The 20,720-nt window shown below is 38.3% G+C and overlaps 1 protein-coding gene across 3 annotated transcripts in view; it reads left to right on the plus strand.

The window, feature by feature from the left end:
* Positions 1-13,450: 13,450 nt before the first annotated feature.
* Positions 13,451-20,720, plus strand: part of GLRA2 (glycine receptor alpha 2) — a 126,312-nt gene continuing 119,042 nt past the window's right edge. For 2 of the 3 annotated variants that reach the window (XM_010728889.3, XM_010728890.3), the window contains exons 1-2: positions 13,451-15,129; positions 16,792-16,925. In XM_010728889.3, coding sequence (XP_010727191.1) covers positions 15,062-15,129; positions 16,792-16,925 — 202 coding nt within the window. In that variant the 5' untranslated portion in view covers positions 13,451-15,061. The remainder of the gene's footprint in view (positions 15,130-16,791; positions 16,926-20,720) is intronic. The other variant, XM_010728892.2, reaches the window with a different exon arrangement.

Genomic DNA, 20,720 nt, shown 5'->3' on the forward strand with positions numbered 1-20,720 from the left:
TCGCCGACCAGCAGGCACACTAACACTACTGGATAGCCTTAATGAGGTGTCCCTGCTGCCGGTAGTGCTTGCACTACCCTCGCCCCATTGCCGGGTCGTTAACAGGAGCCTGCGCACTTATCACTCGCTTGACAGCGATAACAACCCTTCTCGCTGTGCAGTCCCGGCCGAGAAGCCAGAAGCGAGCAGAGGTGCTGTGTTCTGCTCCTGGGAACCGACAGCAGGGTGGGAATGGCACAGAGCTGCCAGGAGAGGGTCGGACTGGGCATTGGAAGATCTTATTTAGCGTGAGGGTAGTCAGACCCTGGAACAGGCTTCCTAAAGAGGTGGTTGATGCCCTGTGCCTGTCAGTGTTCAGTGATCAGCTGGTCAGTGCCCTCTGTACCATGCTCTGATGACTTCTGGTTAGCTCTGATGTGATCAGGTAGTTGGATGTGGTGATTTTTAAAGATCTTTTTCTCTGAACTTTTCTAATTCTCTTTCTTCAGGTGTCTCCACTGGCTTGAGTGCGTTCCTCTCGTAGGTGAGATTGGAATTCAAATGGAAATTTCTGTGGATGGACTGTCAGTTAGTCAACACAACATATAATCTATTAATATAGTGATAAAGGAGAGGTATTTTGTCAGTTCCACCAGGTGAATATCCACAGGATACTGCAGCTATAGCTAAGTTTAAAATGGCGTGTGGGAGAATGAAAATCCAGAAGATGTCTGAAAACTGAAATAAAACCAGGCATCCCTAAATTGGAAAAATTTTATTTTGTTTTCTCTGTTGTTCTAGAGGCTGATTTTTAAGAATAATTCCCAGAGAAACAAGTGAGGCTCACAGCTGGGGATATTAATGGGCTCCAAAAGTTCGGTATAGTCTTCTGGTGCCAGGCTACTGTGGACTCTGACTGCCTGATAACTGAGTGCCTCGGTTTTTCCTGGTAGTCAGAACAGATACTGAGAACGTCACATTGTGGTGATCATGGCTATGATATTATATAGTTTTTAGGTGTCATATGAAAGCTTTGTGTGATGCAAATGTATGATACAAATGCCTGGATTCTTGATGCTCTTGATTGTCTGGAATGATACAAAAGGCATTATTCATTTTATGCGTAATTTTGTTTCCAGCATATGTGATATGAGACTATTTAACTTTGCAAAGCAGCTCTAGATAACAGATTCTCAGAATATGGATCAATAGTGAAGATCCAAAGTAATTATTATAGAAATCAGCTGCATTCTCTGTCAAGTCTTCATGATCTTGTTCTACTGAGTAATATCTAGGAATATTCTGAATTCGGCCATTTAAGCGTGAGGTGTTCCACAGTTCCTCTTGCTCTTCAGCTTGTTTAACAAGGATGATGGTTGTGCTGCTTGCCAGCTGTTTTTTGCACTACTGTAACAAAGATTCCTGGTAACGCCCTCTACTTCCATGTGTATTTGGTACAAGGCAGGAATGCATGAAAGAGGGAAGAAATAGCACCTATTTCCCTGTTCAAAATGTATTTCTTTTGACCTACAAGAAAAGGTGAAATGCTGCTTTACTGGTTTGAAAAGAGAAACGTTACTTTTATCAGTTCCCCTCCCCCCCCCCCCCCGAAGGAACGTTCAATTGGGAGATAACACCTTTTCTTAAATAACTTCAGGTGAACTTTCAGAGTTCAGAGTCAGCTCTGTAGTAACTGAAGGGACCTCAGTGACTCTCAAGCATTATGGACACAACGTGTTTGGATTTCACAGTATTCCCAAGCAGCTGCCCTGAAATAAGTTTTATATTAGAGACAAATAACCCTGAAGCATTGCTTCTCAGTCAATTTTTTTGCTCGAAATTAGCAATGACATCACATGAATAATACTTACAGATCTTTACTGCACTGTCTGTTTATTTAAATGCCTATGTGAACCTCTACATATTGATTTCTCATTTCTGTATTTCTTTATGAACTTATTTTCATATTTACCTATACCTACATGACATTCTACATAAAAATGATACTAAAATACTATCTGAATAGGAATACTCCCTTCTAGACTAAATATTGTCTTCATTTTAGGTTATTTTTTCTTGTAGGCTAAGGCTGGGTTTGTCTTCATGAAGAATCATCCTAAAACATATCTTGTAGTTCTGCACTGGGCAAAGAAGGACATCTTATTTCAGGTATCTGCCACTTACTGATATCACACAGAAACTTAGATAAGTTGGCGGGCATGCAATAATTGGGTTCTCTTTCCTGTTCAGGAAGCAGTTTATTTCAGGGAGCAGTGCTTTTTGTGGGACTGAAATAAAGTTTAACGTGTGACAAAGTGGGAAGTTACTTTGAGGATGTTAGTTAACAAATGAAAGCAGATAAATAATGTGGAAGAGATTAGAGTGCTCTGTGAATTTTTAGCAAAAGACTGATAATATCATGAAATATATTCCATCACAAGAGGAAATTAAATGAAGGAAGAATGTGCTTAAAAAAAAATACAGGGCAAAACAATGTTTGCTAAATCGAAAAGACTAGCGTTCATATTCAGAGAAATGCCACTTTTATATTCCTAAATTATTCCTTCAAAAACAATTATGATAATAAAGGAAGCAAATGCCTGGACTCTCCCTTTCCATTATCGGCATAGTTTTTCAGCCTTTTCCAATGAACATGAGTTCTAAATGAAGTCAGAAAACACACTTGTTTGGTTGCAGTAGGAGGTAAATCAAATCTTAAATAGTCTTAATTCCTGTTGATATCCATATGAGTTCTGCATGAAGACATGTTGAAATCCGTCATGCAGATCAGGGAAGAGAATTTGGATTTAAAATTGAGTAAACAGAAAACTTAAAATATATTCCTCATAACTTTTTTTTAAGTAACAATGATATGGACCAACACTGATGAATTGAATATATCAGTGAATTTAAATGTGTATGGTCAATTAAATGTAGGGAAAATGATTCATTAATTATGCTATGATTACCATTTGTCTTGAATTAATGATTCTTTTTTGATTGTTTGTTTGTTTTTTCAGTTAGTTCATATTATCCCTATTAATGATACTGGAGGATGCTCCCACATTAACAGTTCCAAATAATCATGCAGGAAGACATCAGAATATTCACAATATTTTCTTTGGGCTTGGTCTCTTCTCACTGGTGACAGGTGACAGGATGAGGGGAAATGGCACCGGGGAGGTTTACGTTGGATATCAGGAAAAACTGCTTTACTGAAAGGGTTGTTAAGCACTGGAATAGGCTCCCCAGGGAGGTGGTTGAGTCATCATCCCTGGATGTGGTTAAAAACCATTTGGATGTGGTGTTTAGGGACATGATTTAGTGGAGGGTGGTTAGAGTTAGGCTAGTATGGTCAGGTTGTGGTTGGCCTTGATGATCTTTAAGGTCTTTTCCAACCTGAGCAATTCTGTGATTCTATGATTCTTCAAGAAGAGAAGGAACAGGCAGTCAACTGAAATATATGAGCATTTTCTTTTGTTCAAACACATGAATTGCTTTCTCAGTAAATAATGTGTATTTCCAGTTCCATAGCTCCAAGATAGGTTGTCTGTAGAAGACGTGTAGATTTGGTTGAGTTTTCTACATTTTGGATTGCGTGATAGTTTACATCAGATAGTTGGAGTTCACTGTTTGCAATGCCTTATGTGGGAGAAGGTGAGACAGATTGATGTTGAGTCATCTCAAGATTATTTGGAAGATTGTCTGCAGGTGCCCAGAGGGTTCACATGTAAATAAATTGCAATTCTGACCTTAACTACTGTGCAAATTGACACATGCATAGCCACCTCTTTCAATTTCTTCTCAAGGAAATTCTGGGTGAGATCTACAGATTTGCTGTGCTGATGATATTTCATCAGCATTTGTAGTAAAAAAATGTCTTTTTCTTGACTCTCTCCTAATTTTAGATAGGCATCCAAAAGAACAGAGTTAGAACTGCTGAAGAGATATTGAATTATCAGATCAGGTTCCACCACAGGTGAGAGTTTAAAAAAAGGAAGATTGCTGTGACCTTTTCCCAGGTAATACCTGTTGCTTTCCAAGCCTCAGTGAAAACTTCACAGGCTTTGAAGTTTTATTGCAGCTAATTTAGCCAGAACAAATTCAGAGGACATCCTGCACTTCATTTGTTCATGTTATAGGAAGGATTTTGCTAAAAAGATAGGAAATTATCCAGCTTGAGTAATTTTTTAATGTTGTTGTCTTTGCAGTGTTATTAACAACATGGAACCTTATAAACTTTTTTTTTTTTAATATTTTCACAAGACTTTAAAACCCTGTACAATTTGCATGATTTCAGCACTCAGCATTAGACAGAAAACTGTGTATTCTAGCTTGGCAGACATCAAAAGCAAAAGTAAAGGACAAAAACTGGAGATGCTGGTGATTCCAGGTTTGTGTCTCCAAGCGGACCATAGAAACAGTCCGAGTGCATCACTAGCAACCTGTAGCTCTGCTTTGTGTGCTGATTACTGGAGATCAGTATTCTCTTAAATAAGCTTGCAGACTGCGTATATATACTGATGTCAGTCTTTCTCCTGCTATCAGGGTTAATTCTGTGCAACGTTAACTAGTGAGGGGCTAATATCTTTCAAAAAATAATTCCTGTTCTTGTCTTTGTTTCATATGCATATGAACAACTGCCAGATAATCTTGTCCAGTTTTTAAGATTCTGTTGTTAAGAAGAGTTTTGTTTTGTTTTGTTTTGTTTGTTTGTTTGTTTTGTATATGTGTGTTCTGTTGTATTTTAATGATTGTTGAAGCAGAAAAAGCTGAACACTCCAATTTTGCTGAAGTGTATTCCTTTATGAATATGCAGATTATGGAATGTCGTTGTTAGGATACACAACCAGCCAGATGATTTTAAAAGAGGCATTAACTACCTGGCTATAAAATGTGACTGTGGAAAGGACTGAAGCCTTGGCATAAGCAGACATTATGGAAAGCTCTTGAAAAAGCAGGGTTTTTTATTTACAAGTGCTTTGAAACAAACTTGGTTAACAAGCCGAATACTTATAATGTTTGAAAGCTCCAATGAAACTCCAATTGACTTTAATTTGGCTCCTACTTTGGCAGGAAAGGAGAAAAGCCTGGGAGAAATGACCTTTGCTTATTCCCTAGAGTGTAAACAATTGAGACACAGATATGAACAGATCCACATTCTCTGTAGGAGCATTTTCTCCTCTTGGTACATACTGCATAATGAATGTATAACTCACACTGGAGTCGATAGTAATTATGCACATGCACTGAGAGGGAACACAAGTTTTAAACTGGAGCCTTTCATAAAATCTTATTACCACTGCTGCACAGGCCACTGTTCAATACAGTTAGTTAATAAGCATTAGTCAAATTCCTTTTGGGGTAGTAGCAGTAATATAGGTAAAATGCTGAATATAAATTTGTTGCTTAATTACTTTCTAAAGAGAAAAGTATTTAGCTAAAAGACATGTTTTGTGATAGATTTCCTATTTTCTCTCTAATGCTCAGCGCTGGTTTTGGCAGTGAATACCATGGGAGGTGAGAAGAGTAGTCAATTTTTAATCATTTGAAATCTGAATATGTATTGTTTTTCATACAAACAGTAACGTGAAAACAAAACTTTGTGGTTAAGCATTCCAGTCAGGAAATATATGGGCAATCTTCATTTTACCCCACGATGAATAATGCATTGTGTTACATCCTTTAATTATGTGTTTGTATACCACTTCACAAATAATATTTTTTTCCAACAAGTTTAAATACTAGTTTATGCAATTTTCTAGTACTATGTATTATTCAGTGTATGCTAGGAAGAATTCATGAAAGTCTTTAATATAAATTCACATAGCATGCTGATGTTACTCAAGAAATTTATAAATAAATCACAGTTTCTGGAACACCAATCGTCTTTAGATCTCAGACAGCCTCACAGAAGGGTTACTCCCAAAGAAAGGTAATTGAGGCAGAGCTCAGCAGCATTTTGATTCCTCCAGGTCAAGGCACCTGACCTCACCACAGGATATATTCCTGTCATAAACAAACAGATGCTTTAAAATTAATAACTAATCATGGCTCTAATGTTGCTGATGACTTAGAGGATACCTTACAGATCACTACTAGCCATAAAGAAAACTAATTATGAAAGCGCACACCAATAACAGGCAGCCTGTGAGTCTGAAGGCAACATGTCTTCTAGGGCCTTTCCCCTGCTTTTCAAGTTAAACAGACTCCATCTCAAGGAATGCTCATATTCTGCCGGCAGAGCTAACAGTAAGTCGCTGGGATGCAGAAGCTGAGATCCCTCCCTCTTTATGCTGTACTGAGAAACCAAACAGGTTGTAAGAGAAAGTAGAAGCGCGTTCTTTCCCAGTATCTGGAACCATGGAGAAGAAAGAGGAAAGGCATTTATACACCCACGCTTTCACACACTTGCTCCTGATATTCATCTCTAGTAAAAGCTAGAGGAAAAATAGAAGTAAGAGATTTCTGTAGTGTAAAAAATGACAAAAGAGACTTTTCAGAGCACACAGAAATATCTGTTTCATCACGTTGCTACCCTATTGCATACTGTCTGCTTTTGTCACAGCATGTTTCTTTGTTACTTGTGAACTTTGTATTGCAAATGCCACAGGTAGGTGTCCAAATATCACCTGTGACAAAGTGGTTTTATGTTTCTATTATTATTTTATTTATTTTGTTTTATTTTTGCATTGTTTCAAATACTTCTGTTTTCCTTAACAGTGCCAAAAATAGCTATGTGTCTGCATTTTAGATGTGCTAGGGGATGGCTAATCAGCACAAGCAGGATATACATGATTATCTAAACCATTCATATTTTGTACTGTGATTGCTTTTATCATGCTCTTCACCGGGCATATAAAATTAAAAGATCAGTTTAGAGTAACTCTTGTAATCCATTTATAAATAAATTGAGCTTTACAGCTTTCTTCATTCTGCCCGTATGATTACACCGTTCCGGATCTTAGCATCCTTATGCTTCGATCAGATGCCATATTGTAAAGTCTATTTTAAAATGTTATTTTGAATAAGCTTGATAAGCATTAAATGGGGTAAAAAATTGTTTTGTTGCAAGCCAGGAAGAATGCATACTTGATTAAATATCAAAGACCAAAATTTACAAAATAATACCGTCAGAACAGAAGCAAATTCAGCCTACAAGCATTAAGAGAAGATATGATTAAACTGATTACGATGTGCAGCATTACTCATTGCTACTATTCAATTCTGCTGCCTGCTGAAGTCTCTGTTTTACAGTAGAAGTAACATATTTTGCTCATCAGGCTAACATGTAACATCTGGAACAAAATTATTGCTGCAAATGAAATCAAGAACTGTGACAGAACTTTTATGTATCTATATATTGGAAGCAAGTATTCGCTAGATAAATCATCTTAATAGCATGGTTTAACAGTGCTCTTTGCTAGTCATGCTACCAGACATCCATGGGACAGTACTTTCTTGCCACTGTTACCATAAGAAATTAAAAAATTGAAATATTAAGTATGAATGGATGTTCATCAGACAATGAATTCAGCCACACAATTCTAAGAAATGAGTGGTTTGTTGATTTCCTACAAATACTTGTCTCTCATAGCTGCAGTTAACTCAGATACAGTAAACAAAGGATGTTGGTGGGATAGTGTATTTACAGTAAACTTGTGTATAGATTAATAGACATGAAATGTAAAAATAATTCAGTACACACCACTGATTTTTCATTTTAGTGCCTCCACTTAGTAATCTCAGTTTTCATTTCGTAGAAAATTTAACTGAGGATCCATCCAGTCAAGTGAGATTAAAACAAAAATGTATGGAAAGTGTTTTAAACTGGTTTCCTGTAGCAGGGATGTCTTAGCGGTGGTGGCTCAAAGCCCAGACACATTCAAAGCACCAAGAACTTACCTCACAAACTCATTTAACCATACTTTGGATGTAAGCGTATTAACTATGATATTTGCTTTGTTTATTCTTTTCCTGGATTCTATAAAAAGGCAGACGATGGATAGCAATTCTGGTGACTTTCTCTACAGCCTGGCACAGCGTGGAGGGAGAAATTCACTGCTGGAATGAGCGTGGAAAAGCCTCTGACTACTGAAGTGCCTCCTATTAAGCTATCAGGTATTACCAAGTAAAGAGATTCTAATTTCATAAGCAAAGATTCTAAATCCAAGGCACCAGTATGAAGTTTAAGACTGATTTTGAGTCATTAGTAGAGTCTGCCTTTGCTGTGAATGGATTCTCTGAATAATTTCTTGGAGCCTGTGGTATATAATATATGTATGTAATTTAAGCTATAAATGACATCTAAGAGCTATCAGTGATTCAGAGACATATCTAAGTTGCCAGGAGGAAGTATGAAATATAGAGAAAGATCAATGTTGTGATGTTTCTGAGTGGTATTTTTTATTTGTTTGGACATCTGCCAGTGAATCCTAGCATGAATTACAAGAGAAGGTCAAGGACTGAATGAGTAGCTCATGTTAACCTTTCTTCCTCCTCCTACTCTCTAAGGCAATAAGACCTGGATTAGTTAATGTATGTATAACTGTATTTATATCCATCCTTATTTCCAATGTTGTTCTACTCCAAATACCAGATGTTGTCATTTTATTTGTATGAAATGCTCTTGTATATTTTAACGGCTTCACTGGTACAATGCTAGAAGCAAAGTATTATCAACCACTTAAACAGGCTTTGGAGCATAGAAAGTTCTTGGAAAAAGCAGGAATCTGATGGTAATGCCAAAAAAACAAGAGCTGAGTCTGCTTGAGCTGACTGATAAAACAAACGTAAATCCCCATCTAATGACACTGCTGAACTGTCATACCTTAAGCAGAGGAGAGAATAAGTTTTCAAATGAGACCTGGTGTATTCTATTTTTACTACCTTTGCAGTACAAGAAAAATCACACCAGGAATTGATATGGATAGGATAGGATAGGACAGAACAGGTCCTAGTGTTGTGGATGATGCCCCGTCCCTGGAGACTTTCAAGGTGAGGCTGGATCAGGCCCTGGGCAGCCTGATCTGGCTGCGGAGTCCCTTGCAGGGCGGTTGGACTAAATGGCCATCAGTTGTCCCTTCCAACTCTAAGGATTTGATGATTATAGGACAGGAAAGGATAGGATAGTTTCATTTGGAAGGGGCATATGTGTTGAGTCCCATTGTCAGACTGCTTTTGAGATGTCTCACAGTTAAAATGTATCTAAATGCTCCCCGAATACTGGCAGGCGTGAGGCATCAGCCACATCTCTAGGAAATCTATTCCAGTGTATAACCACACTCACGCTAAAGAAATTCTTCTAATGCCCAGTCTGACTCTGCCCCAACAACTCTTTGCTGTTTCCACTCTGCCATCAGTTCCCAGGAGCAAAGCCTGGCATCTTCCTCTTCTTCCCTTCACCAAGCCCTCCTCCAGGCTGATCAGCCCAATGCCTCTCCTTGCTGGCCATGCCTTTGGCCCTGTTACCAGCTCTGTTGCCATCCTCTGGATGCTTCCAAGAATCTTGTGGGGAGCAGAACTCCACACAGTATTCCAGCTGAGGCTCCACCGATGCTCAGTGTGTTCTCGTTGAAGTTCATGCTGTTGCTGATGACTCAAAGCTCCAGTGCATCTGGTTGCTTATGTAAGCCCCCTTGTCCATCCAGAGACTCAGTAGTACCTCCCAGTTTAATACTCTCAGGACATTTTACTAAAGATGCATTCCACATTCACCATCATACTTAGAGCTCTGCCATTCAGCCTGTACTTTCCCTAGTGTAATGTAAACCTGTTCATATCACAGTTGGACAAGTTGTCCAGATGACTTCTGATAAAATCCAGAAAAATTACATCCACCACCTTCCCTTCTTCCACTCAGCAGGTGATCTTATCATGAAAGGGTATAAAATTTGTATATAAATATGTTTATCTATGATGTGTCATATATATGTATACACCTATATGTATACATATGCATACACAAACTTCAGAAAGCAAAATTCATGTATAGGAAGTGTACTCAGTACAAAATTGCATGTATTATACATAATTCAATTTAAGATAATTTTACTATAATCTCTTTCCAGCAATCTTTATTATTATTTATAAGGAAAAAAAAATGTAGTAGAGAACAATGAGAACTTTGTGTTTTTTGAAAAGTTTAATGACACTCAGGTAATTAGTAAGAAAAAAAGAATAAAGGATGTGAAAATACTTCAAGTATTGCGAAAACATGCAAAAACAAACTGTATTGAGAAATGCTTTGTTATATCTGTTAATGTCAGATATAAGAATACTTGAAGTACATACTTTTATTTTATATTGTACAGCTGAAGACACAACTATTGTATTGTCCTAACATAGTTAATGGCAACACTTCATTTGTTGACAAGAGACTTCTTACTAACACAATACTTAAAGAAAAACAGGATTTACTACTTTTTTTAATTATTATTATTATTTTAATTATTTTTATCCTTTACATAATTTATTGTAATACAGTTCAAAAAACAGAGAGCCCAGTTGGTTTCTTGTCCCTAGTTCATCATGTGGTCATGTTGTATTACCTTCAGGGCTTTTTTGTTTGTTTTATCTCCAGTATAATTGGGCCTTTTACATTCTCTATACTCCATCTATTTTTTGTATGTTTGGCAGTATTTTGAAATACACTTGACCTTGTTAACAAGCATCTGACAATTATCATAACCTGACATGCCAAAAGTTATATTGAATTTTCTCTTCTTATGGACACTAATTGCATATTTGAAGTGATGGATTTTGTTTCTTCAGTGGTGTGCTCCTTGATAAATTATTTGTCATAATTTGGGAAAGTGGTATGACCTTGTTTCTTCCATTTCTCTGAATTTCCAAAAGTGCATATACAATGCAAGTATAAATCATGTGCCATCAACTAACTGTTATAAAACTATTTACATGGAAACGGGGTGATTCTGTCCTATTTTCTGATCAGCAGTTAGTGCTTAAGAAAATCAAGCAGAATAGAGAGATGACTGAATTAGTTCATGTTTGACATAATATATCATATTTAGTACCCTTATTAATCTTAGATATCTGCCTGGAGAACAGTGAGGATGCATTATTTAGTCTCTTCACTAGAAGAAAAGCATTTCTCTCTCATCTTACTCCACATTCCTGCACCATTTTACCACAAGCCCCCCACCTCATCCTGCACAGGAGCCCATGACTCCCATCCATTTGTCACACTTTTGCTGTCAAAAATGTGTGGTGAGAGATAACAGATGATTGACACTGGAAAGAATTGCATCTGTGCAACAGGACCTACACAGCTCAGACACAAACTGCTGCATTTTGATGTCTGTGTTATTACTTACATCTCCCATTCCTGACCACGTGGGGGACAGGGGAGAGAGCTGTGGACACCCAGGCACACTGCCTCCAAATGATTTCCCCTGAACCGCAGAGCTGTAGCTCGTTCCTCAGGTTGGCCGTACGTTTTAAAGACAGTGTTTGATTGCGGATGATTTACAAGGAAGAGATTGCAGAGGCTTCCAACAGGAAGAGCAATTATGAAAAATAAATGAATAAATGGGCAGAGGGTGAGGAGAGACTTTGAAAGAACGACCGAAAGAACTTCTTCATGCTTTCCAATTCATGGAAAATGGGTGAAGGATGCAAAGAAATCATTCTGCCAATACACAGAGGGGAGTGAAACCTGGAGCCCTCTGGTTAGAAAAAATAGCTTGTCTGAGCCCTGCGCGTTTTAAGCAGAGAGTTATTCAAGTGAAAATTGCAGTTCGCAGAATCACAGAGTGGTCAGGGTCGGAGGGTACCTCTAGGTCCATCAGGCCCAGCCCCTGCCCCAGCTGGACACCCAGAGCAGAGTGCCAGGCCTACAGCCAAGGCAGCTTCTGGACATCCCCAAGGAGAAGACTGCACAGCATGTGCCAGTGCTTCCTGATGTTCAGGAGGAACTTCCTGTGTTCCAGTTTGTGCCCATTGCCTCTTGCCCTGCCAATGGGAACCACTGAAAAGAGTCTGGCTCCATCTTCCCTGCACCCTTCCTTCAGGTATTTATTGACATCGGTAGGATTCCCCTGAGCCTCCTTTCCTCCAGGCTGAGCAGATTGTACCTGAAGCCTGTATCAGTAAATCACCTTTTTCAAGACCTTATTAAGTTTTCTTTGGCACTTCCTCATAACTGCTGTGCTAATTAACATGTTACTGAAGTCTCTGTTAGGAATGATGGAGCAGATACCCAAAATTCTTATTATTACATCTCCTATCATGTTTTTACAACCCCCATGGCAATTATAGGCAGGCTATTTTAAAGTACTTCCTGCAACCTTTTTTTTTTCCTTTTTTTTAAGCTCAGAATTGTAGTTATTTAGCATTTCAAACAGCTGTGAAAGTGCAGGAAATGGCTGCTAGCAGCTAAATTTTGAAAGGAAAACTTTCAAGAAGATTTTTTCTAATTAGAAAACTTCTAAAATGTTTAGTTACTTTTTTTTTTTTTTCCCAACAAGAAAGGTAATGAACATTTATAGGCCTTTGAAAGCATGTAGTATCACAAAATCCATGTGAACAGCATCATCTGAAAGATATCTGCCGTGGTTTCTGCACTGGGAACTGTGCAAGCATTCCTGAGATTCCCCACACTTTTAAGCAGGTGGCAGTGTCGGTTAAAAAGACATGGTTTTTCCTGCAGCAGATAGAAATTGTTGCTCTCCAATCTCTCCATTTATCTTAATGAAAGGTAAGAATATATAGCACTTTTGTTGAGTTCCTGCCTAGATAAGGATAGAAAAAATTTGAAAAGTATGTGTTTGTTGACTCAAAACTCTTTTATTGTTTCCAGATGTAGCTTTGTGAGCTTTCTTCCTCAGAATGAGAGACTGCAGTAAGGTACATAACTCTTCTTTAATACCATGTTAGCATGAAGAACTATCTTCCAATGAGGCTGGAGGGTGTTGTAGTGCCGTGAGTCAGCACCAGCTCCCAGTACCTATCACAGCATTTTCAAAGTTTCAATAAATACAAAGTCTGTGGCCTTTTTTCTGTTGGACCTTTCATTGTGCTACTGACATGGACTCAGCAGGCAAGGCAGTAAGGGTTTGAGGTAGGTTCGCATGTTTAGACTTTTCCTACTAATTTCTTCTTCCTTTGTTTTGGTGTGCCCAAGATGTGATATCTACCACTTGCATCTATGAATATCTAGTGACGTGTGGAGCTTTTTTTCAGATATATCCTATTGTGTTAAGCTAAAGTGAACAAAATGCTTTAACAGAGTTTCATTTAATGAACGGTAAGTGGCTTTGATCTCTTGGTAATGTCGGAAAACAACAAATACAGTCCAGAAGAAATTTTTGAATATTACTACAAATGTGGTAAGAATCTCTGTCGTGAAGTGGCAGGTTTTTTCCAGGGAGATAAGAGAATGTGTGTGTGCATTGGGAGAAAACTGCTTTTTTTTCTTTTTTTGGTCTGAATTGGATTTCAGAATATTGAAACAGACTTGATTCTTACTCTCACAAAGTTTAGGATTTTCCAGCAGGCCAACTAAACCAATGTGGAAGCGTCCAGATTCTTGTCAGGTTGACCAGACAGAGCAGGTGGTGGATGGAGGGGAAACCACGAGGATGGCAGAGGGAAGCGCTTAGTTCACTAAATCCACTAGATGAGATTTCCCATTTAAAACCATGTTAACAAAACACTTCAAGGGTTGAGCAGAGTTTCCGCCCATCACCGTATGTGTTTCAGAGGCTTCAAGTCACCCTGCCTTCCTTCAAACAATGTGATACCCCACCATCAGTCTGAGTTTAACATGAGGAGCTGTCGGTGAGCAGTGAAGGCAGTGGGAAGCGCTGTGTGAAGGACAAAGGGTGGGGACGCTGGGGAGCAGGAGGGTACCCAAGGTCTGCAAGGTACCCAAGGAACCTCAGGTAACCACGACCCTTGTTTCAGCTGCCAGTGCTTCAGTTCCTTATGTGTAAAAAGAAAGGCACGATGCTGCTAGCACCTTAGGGTGTGGAGATAGAGCCACCTCCAAGAAAGCTCAGTGCCATTGATTCCTTCTCTACACCGTGGGGAAGAGAAACAGCACCGAGGAACAACTGCAAATAGGCTCCCCAGAGCCCGTTCGCCCCGCACACCCGCTCCGCTCCTTCCAGACCCCGCAGTGCCCCAGGTGTCGGGGGGCCGCTCTCCCCCAGTCACTGGGTCAAGACTCCGGCCCCTCTCCGCCCCAGCACCCCCAGCGCGACCCCTCTCCCAACTCAGGCACACCCACGCGCACAAAACACGCCACTCGCCCTCCTCGCACACACACCCCATGCCACCAACCTTCCCACTCGCCCTCTGGGCGCGCACCCCCACGCGCGCACACACAAACCCACGCGCGCGCACACGCGCGCCTCTCCCCTCCCAGACGCCGGACACCAGGCGCATGCGCAGCGGCGGGCGCGGAGCTGTCCGAGTGCTGAATTTATAGCGCGGTGCGCTCCCGCCCGCCTCATTCCAGCACAGGCGCTGGGGTTCCCCGCAGCCCCCGCCGCCCGCTCGCTCCCGCACGGCAGCGCCGACACCTCCCTGCCAACGGGGGAGTGGAACAGAGCGAGCCAGTAGCCCCACCACCCTTCCTAAATGCTACTTTTCAAAGCAAAAGGGGAATAAAACACACCGGCAACAGACTGCTTGCTCTCAACGCTACTCCCCTTTGGGCGATGCTCTTTGGGTACTAGGGTTCTCCCTTCTTTTTATTTCCTTTTTTTTTTTTTTTTTCCCTTCCTTTCTTCTTTTTTTTTTTTGTTTGTTGTTATTTTTTTAATTTTTTCTTCATCTCCCAGTAAAAGCAAGGTGGGGAATAACCAGGTCTGATGCTTTGTATATTTTCTGTTGGCTGCTGGAGATGAGCCTAGGCTTGACCTGACCATGATTCCAAGGACTGGCATTTCTTTTTTATCCCCAGTTTGTAGAGATCCAGACCTTCTTTTCCTGATTGTCAAGAAAAATAAATTATTGCTGAATTTGGGAATCTAGGCAGCACCAGCATACTTTCTCCCTGCATCTCTCTGGAATCGTTTCTGGGATATTTTCCAAATCAACACAGAAAGCAGGAGGAATGAACCGGCAGCTAGTGAAAATTTTGACAACCTTATTTGCATTTTTCTTAGAGACAAACCATTTCAGGTAGGTGATATGGCTCCTTGTGATGATATTTTTCAAAGAATGTGGACATCATAACTATAAAGAAACTATATCATGTTAACCTAGTTTGTTTGCTATATTTGAAAGTGTTTTGTGTTCATTCTGAATAGACTTTCCTTTTTACACTAAGAGACTCGTTGCTTGGTAACAAACACCAAAAAATATCAAGTTTGGCTGATCTATTTTCCATTTCTCTGATTCAAAGACATGCTTTGTTACTGATTACCAATATAGCTGAAAACAGTTTCTTCAGTTTTTCTTCCAAATGCTATTTAATCTTTGTGCTCCCTCCAGAGCTTATGAAGGAAGTTGCTTTGGTTCCCTCCTCTTCAGGCTCTGGAAATGATCAACAAGATTTGTCAGGGATGTGGTTATTTGAAATTAGAAATCCAGCCTTCTGATTTTGGAAAAATGCCTAATTAAACCAGTCCTATGCTAATTTAAAGTATCAGTACAGCAGATTATTGCTTCTAATTTTTATTTTCTCTTTTTATTTTATTTCTAATGCTTGATGAGCTTTTGCTTCAGCTGCTGACTTCTTGCGATACAAGGCAAACAAGTCATTGCTATTCACCAAAGCACCATTTCAGCTGAGATTCCTTATCTTCGTGTACAAAGCTGTGTATCTACATGTAAACATACAAAATGCTTTTGTATGTGTAATAACATATGTATACAGTGCTTGAGTGAAAAAAAATGTTTGTATTCAAGAGTTTGCACACATGAGATGACAGCACAACTTATCACTAGTGGACACTGAAAGGAGACAGAAGTAGACTGTAAAGTATCATCCAAAGTAATTACACTGACTTAGTTTTCAAGTTTTTATTATCTTATCTGAACATTTCTACTATTTAAGTGGGAAATATCATCTATTTTATATTAAAAATTAGAGATGTAAGAGTGTCACGTCAACAACAAAAGCAAAAAAAAAAAAAAAAGCAACTCCCTTCCTCCTCCCCCCATATATGGAATTGAAAAAGTGGGGAATAAGATTTACTGTCACATTGCCTTTTAGCAGTTTTGATGGTTCTATAAAAAGATAAAGAATTTAGTATTATTTAGTATTAGTTAGTATGCTTACATGTAAATGCACCAAAAAAAAAAAGTACAAGAAGGACTCCTGAAACAGAGTAGTTCCCTTCAGGCAAATATTTAAATAGAGAGTAGTTAAGAAGAGAGTGTTTTTATTACTTTTAGTAGTTCAATGCACATATTGCAAGACAGATAGCATGATGTTGGTTATTTAGGAACCAAGATAGTGCTGCTTATGATGAAATCTGTGCCTCTGAGGACCAAATGTGACTATTTCATTACTAGTTTATTTTCCCTACAGAAAATAACATGCTTTTTAAAAAAAAATACACTGACTCTCCTAAATTTTTAAAGCTAAAATATATTTATTTTTAAAGTGAAGGGATTTGTTTTGAACAGCAAAACGTGTCCATGCATGCTATCCAAAATTCATTTTTATTTCTAGCATAATGTTTCCTGATGAAAAATATATGATATCATTCAATAAATAAAAATCTTAATTGCTGCATTCAGTGAATTGAGACAATTTTATTAATTGTTACAATTTTTTCCTGACTTGAGTGAAATACTAGCTGAATAGTACCTAATGGTGGCTAATAATTTATTTAGGACGACTTTCTGTAAAGAACATGATTCAAGATCTGGAAAATCCCCCTCACAGACCCTGTCTCCTTCAGATTTTTTGGACAAATTGATGGGAAGGACATCAGGGTATGATGCTAGAATCAGACCAAATTTTAAAGGTAAGTTCTTTTAAGACTGTTGATAAATTAATGATTTTGTTTGTTTTGTTTAAGGATGTTACATCTGATTTCTTATTCTTTTTACAATAACTTTGGCTTTCTAGGGTATTATTGTCATGCAGATAAGTTGTTCCAAGGGGAGGACTAAAGGAGCAGTGCAGGTAGTAAGTGTACAGAGCTCTGTACTCTACAGAAAACTCTGTTTTCAAAATTACCTATATAGGTCAGAAACGTCTAGCTATCAGATGTTATCTACAAAGACATTTATAATTTCAAAAAGTAAATAGGATTTCCCTCTAAAAGTAACTGAGATGACCTGTTCCTGAAATTTTTAAGCCATGAGAATTTTCAACACTTCCATGAATGGTGGTTTCTCTTATAGCAGTGTCTGAAGAAGGAAGATAGGACTCAAGGTACGCACAGAGCAGATGTTATCCTGCTAATGTTGACTGAATTCTCAGAATCAGTTTCCCATGATCCTTACAAAAACCACAAAAACGTGTTCTGTTTGACATTTCTGCGATTCTCTCCTTTTCTTTCAAAATTTGAACCAAGTTGTGGAGAATCACCACCACTATTCCAGCACGAAGAAGGCTGTGACCTGCCCTCTTCTGCAATCGTTGCTACCAGAACAAGTTTTCCTTGCTATACACCTTTAAATTCTAGTGGAAATGAACACAAACGTCTTTTGGCTTCAAATGAAGACAGCTATGAGGAAAGTTGTCATTGTAAATAAATTTTTAGCTCTTTTGAAGAATTCTCTAATTCCTCCAAAACTGGCCATTCAACCCAGCTCAAAGCTTGGAATGCAATTATACTTTAAAAATTAAAAAAACTCTTCCTTCATAAACAACTTTGATGCTAACGTACAGTAGAGCTCATACCTATTGGCTTTGTTGACCAAAATGCATGATTTTCTACACTGCTCCTTGTTAACGGTGCTGTGAAAGTTGATAACGAGGGGAACAAACAATAATTTCTTAGCCAGCAAAAGAACTGTTGGGAAAAAGCCACTTATGTGCCAATGAGAAAAGTGTTTAATTAATTTAGATCAAAGATCATTTTCTTCTCTCTGTTCCACAAGTACAAATTACAAGACATGAATGAAGTGTCTTTTTTGACTGCCTACTATGCCTAAGTGAGGAGAAATCCAATTTGATTTTCAGATCCAAAGGTCTTGAAGTTAATAAAACTCTAGTCAGAGTTTTAATTTCAGAAGAGTTTACAAAATGCTTATTAATGTCCTGAACTGGAGCCCATGTTATCTTGTAGCGATATTGTGTTAGGCTTTTGCATTCATTTGATGTGTATTCATGAATATCAGAGAAGTTTTTAGAGAATGCAAATAAAGACAGAAATTGCCTGAATTGAGTGAGGGTAGCAACTGTTAAGAACTTGTTTGTGTCCTTTATGTTGGAGGGAAAGTAAAGGAAGACTTCTGCCTCATCTCTTGTAGCTCAGGTAAAATCAGTTACGTATACCAGTCCCTGTTCATATAACAACACAAACTCTTTACTTCTCCTCAGTGTATGTCTAAAATCATTTGGTGATAAAGGCAGAAGGAGACAGACTTTTTGGTTTTGTGGTTAGAGCAGGTATGATGTGTACAACATAAGGTTGAGGTGTCTGAAAGGCACTGCTTCCCTCAAAGCCTCGTGGTTTCTTCTCAGTGTGAAGCTGCTTCCTGTTGGCACTTTTTTTTTGCTCCTAGAAGCAAAGAACCTTTTTCCACAGCAGCAGTTTGAATTTCCAGCAGATCTTCAGAATTTTTTCATAACTTCCTATCTCTGATCTCTCAGAGGTTTTCTTACGGAGTAGAGAATTAAGTCACGTGGCTTTGAATTTCACTGCGCCTGTGAAAACCTTTTCTGCTGATAACCATTTTTATTAGTCATTATGATGTATAACCATGTTTCAGTTGCCCAAATCTTGTTAAATTTTTCAAAGAATGGAAAGAAGTTATTTTTCTATATAGCACATATTTTCCGTTTAAAGAATGAGAGTACAGCTGCAAGGAGGTCATAAGAAATCTACTTGGCTTGGAATTAAGTCTATATAAGGATTTTTTTGCACTGAATCTTTATTGTGATCTCAATACAAATTGCTTCCATTTCTAACATTTATTAATTGGTGTAATTTTTTGTACTAATATAATCTATTGCACAATACTGGTTTTAAGTCATATAACTGTACTGATATATGAAATGTTAAATGACTTAAGAATATTTTTTATATCTTAAGGCAAGAATTTTTAAGTATGAAAGATGCCCACAGGAAGAACCACTCAGACTAGAGATCAGCTACCTGGTTTTACATATAATCTGGAGTTAATGTTAGTTTCCTGTGTTTCAAAAAATACAGTGTGGATGGAGGTATTTGGACCACTAGTCATGTATTTCTGTTCATTTTTTCTCCTTTAGATCAGTCACTTAGCTTTTTGCTAGTTCAATAGGCATTTTAAAATGCTAGAAAATTCGGATATTCTTGGAAAGGCAGTTGAGTAGAACCCCTTTATCTTATACAGCTAATTATACAATAATTAAATGTATTTCTATGACAAGTCTGAATTACTGGAAAACAGCAGCTATGTGATTAATTTGTGGAATAAAAGCTAAAAAGAGAAGAAAATGCTGTTTACTGGAACAAGGTGTTTTATCCAGATAAAGAATTTAATCACTAGTTACATGCTTTTCCCTAACTGACTCTTGCACAGTAGAACATTCAGGAAGATACTGGGAGAGCAACAGGTGAATACATAAGCGCTTAGACACCAGTTCCTATGGTTCCAGGTTTTCTGTTCTGCTTGTTTGTTTTTTGCAGTATACTGAAAGATTATTTTCTTATCGTTCTCTCTTACGCAATCACTGGAATACAGAAGGGAAGATTTCTGGTTCTTGTTGACTCAAGCAGTGATCAGATACAAAATGACCAGGCACTTAGAGGGACAGTCCCCCCGACTATCAGCCAGAGTGACATCTCTCAGAATTGCCTTTCTTTGGTCACTTTGTCAGATACTTAATGCACACTTCTCCATCTCACACTTCTACCCTATTGAATTTGAATAGCTTAATAATTTATGTGAGGACATGGAGGGGAATACTTTTAAATGTAAATATGAAGACTACAATCTAATACTAATTGAAGTCCCTGTGAGTCCTGCTGTCGCTTTGTTGACAGCAAACATACGCTTGGGATCCTATGACTTGATTTGCTGGGGTTTTTTTTCAGTTATAACATCAGTTAAGCATGGCTGCTGTAAAATAATAAAATGTGAACCTGTATGATTTTCTTTTTCTGTGATTAATATTAACGATATACATTTTTAATGATGAAAAGCTACAAAAATAACAAAAATCAAGAGTGAAGTCTTGTGCTTTCTCCATCGATCACCTCGATTCCTCAGAAAAGCCAAAAGTAGTTCGGGGCACCTGTGTTATAACACCAGCCAAAAATGTAGTTTTGTGCTGATAGAAGCCAGAGATGGTGAGGGGATATCATAGATTACTTTGTATTCACCTCAGGATTCCTCAAGAACACTGTAAGCAACGCCATGGTACGCAAGGTCAACCTACAACTAAGTCAGAACACGAGATGTGAGGCTGATGGAGTCAGCTCGAATTTCAAATTTCTTGGCAGGTTTTCACCTTCAGAAGTTACTAAGCTACCCTCATGTTTTAAGATCTTCATCTTCTAAAACCACTTACAATCTAAAATAACTAGGACTGATCAGATGGAGAAAACTGTTTATCAATAGGCATGACCGTATTATTTACGCTTTAAGAAGTATATGGTTAT

This window comes from Meleagris gallopavo, chromosome 1 (genome assembly GCF_000146605.3).
Source record: "Meleagris gallopavo isolate NT-WF06-2002-E0010 breed Aviagen turkey brand Nicholas breeding stock chromosome 1, Turkey_5.1, whole genome shotgun sequence".
NCBI lineage: Eukaryota > Metazoa > Chordata > Aves > Galliformes > Phasianidae > Meleagris > Meleagris gallopavo.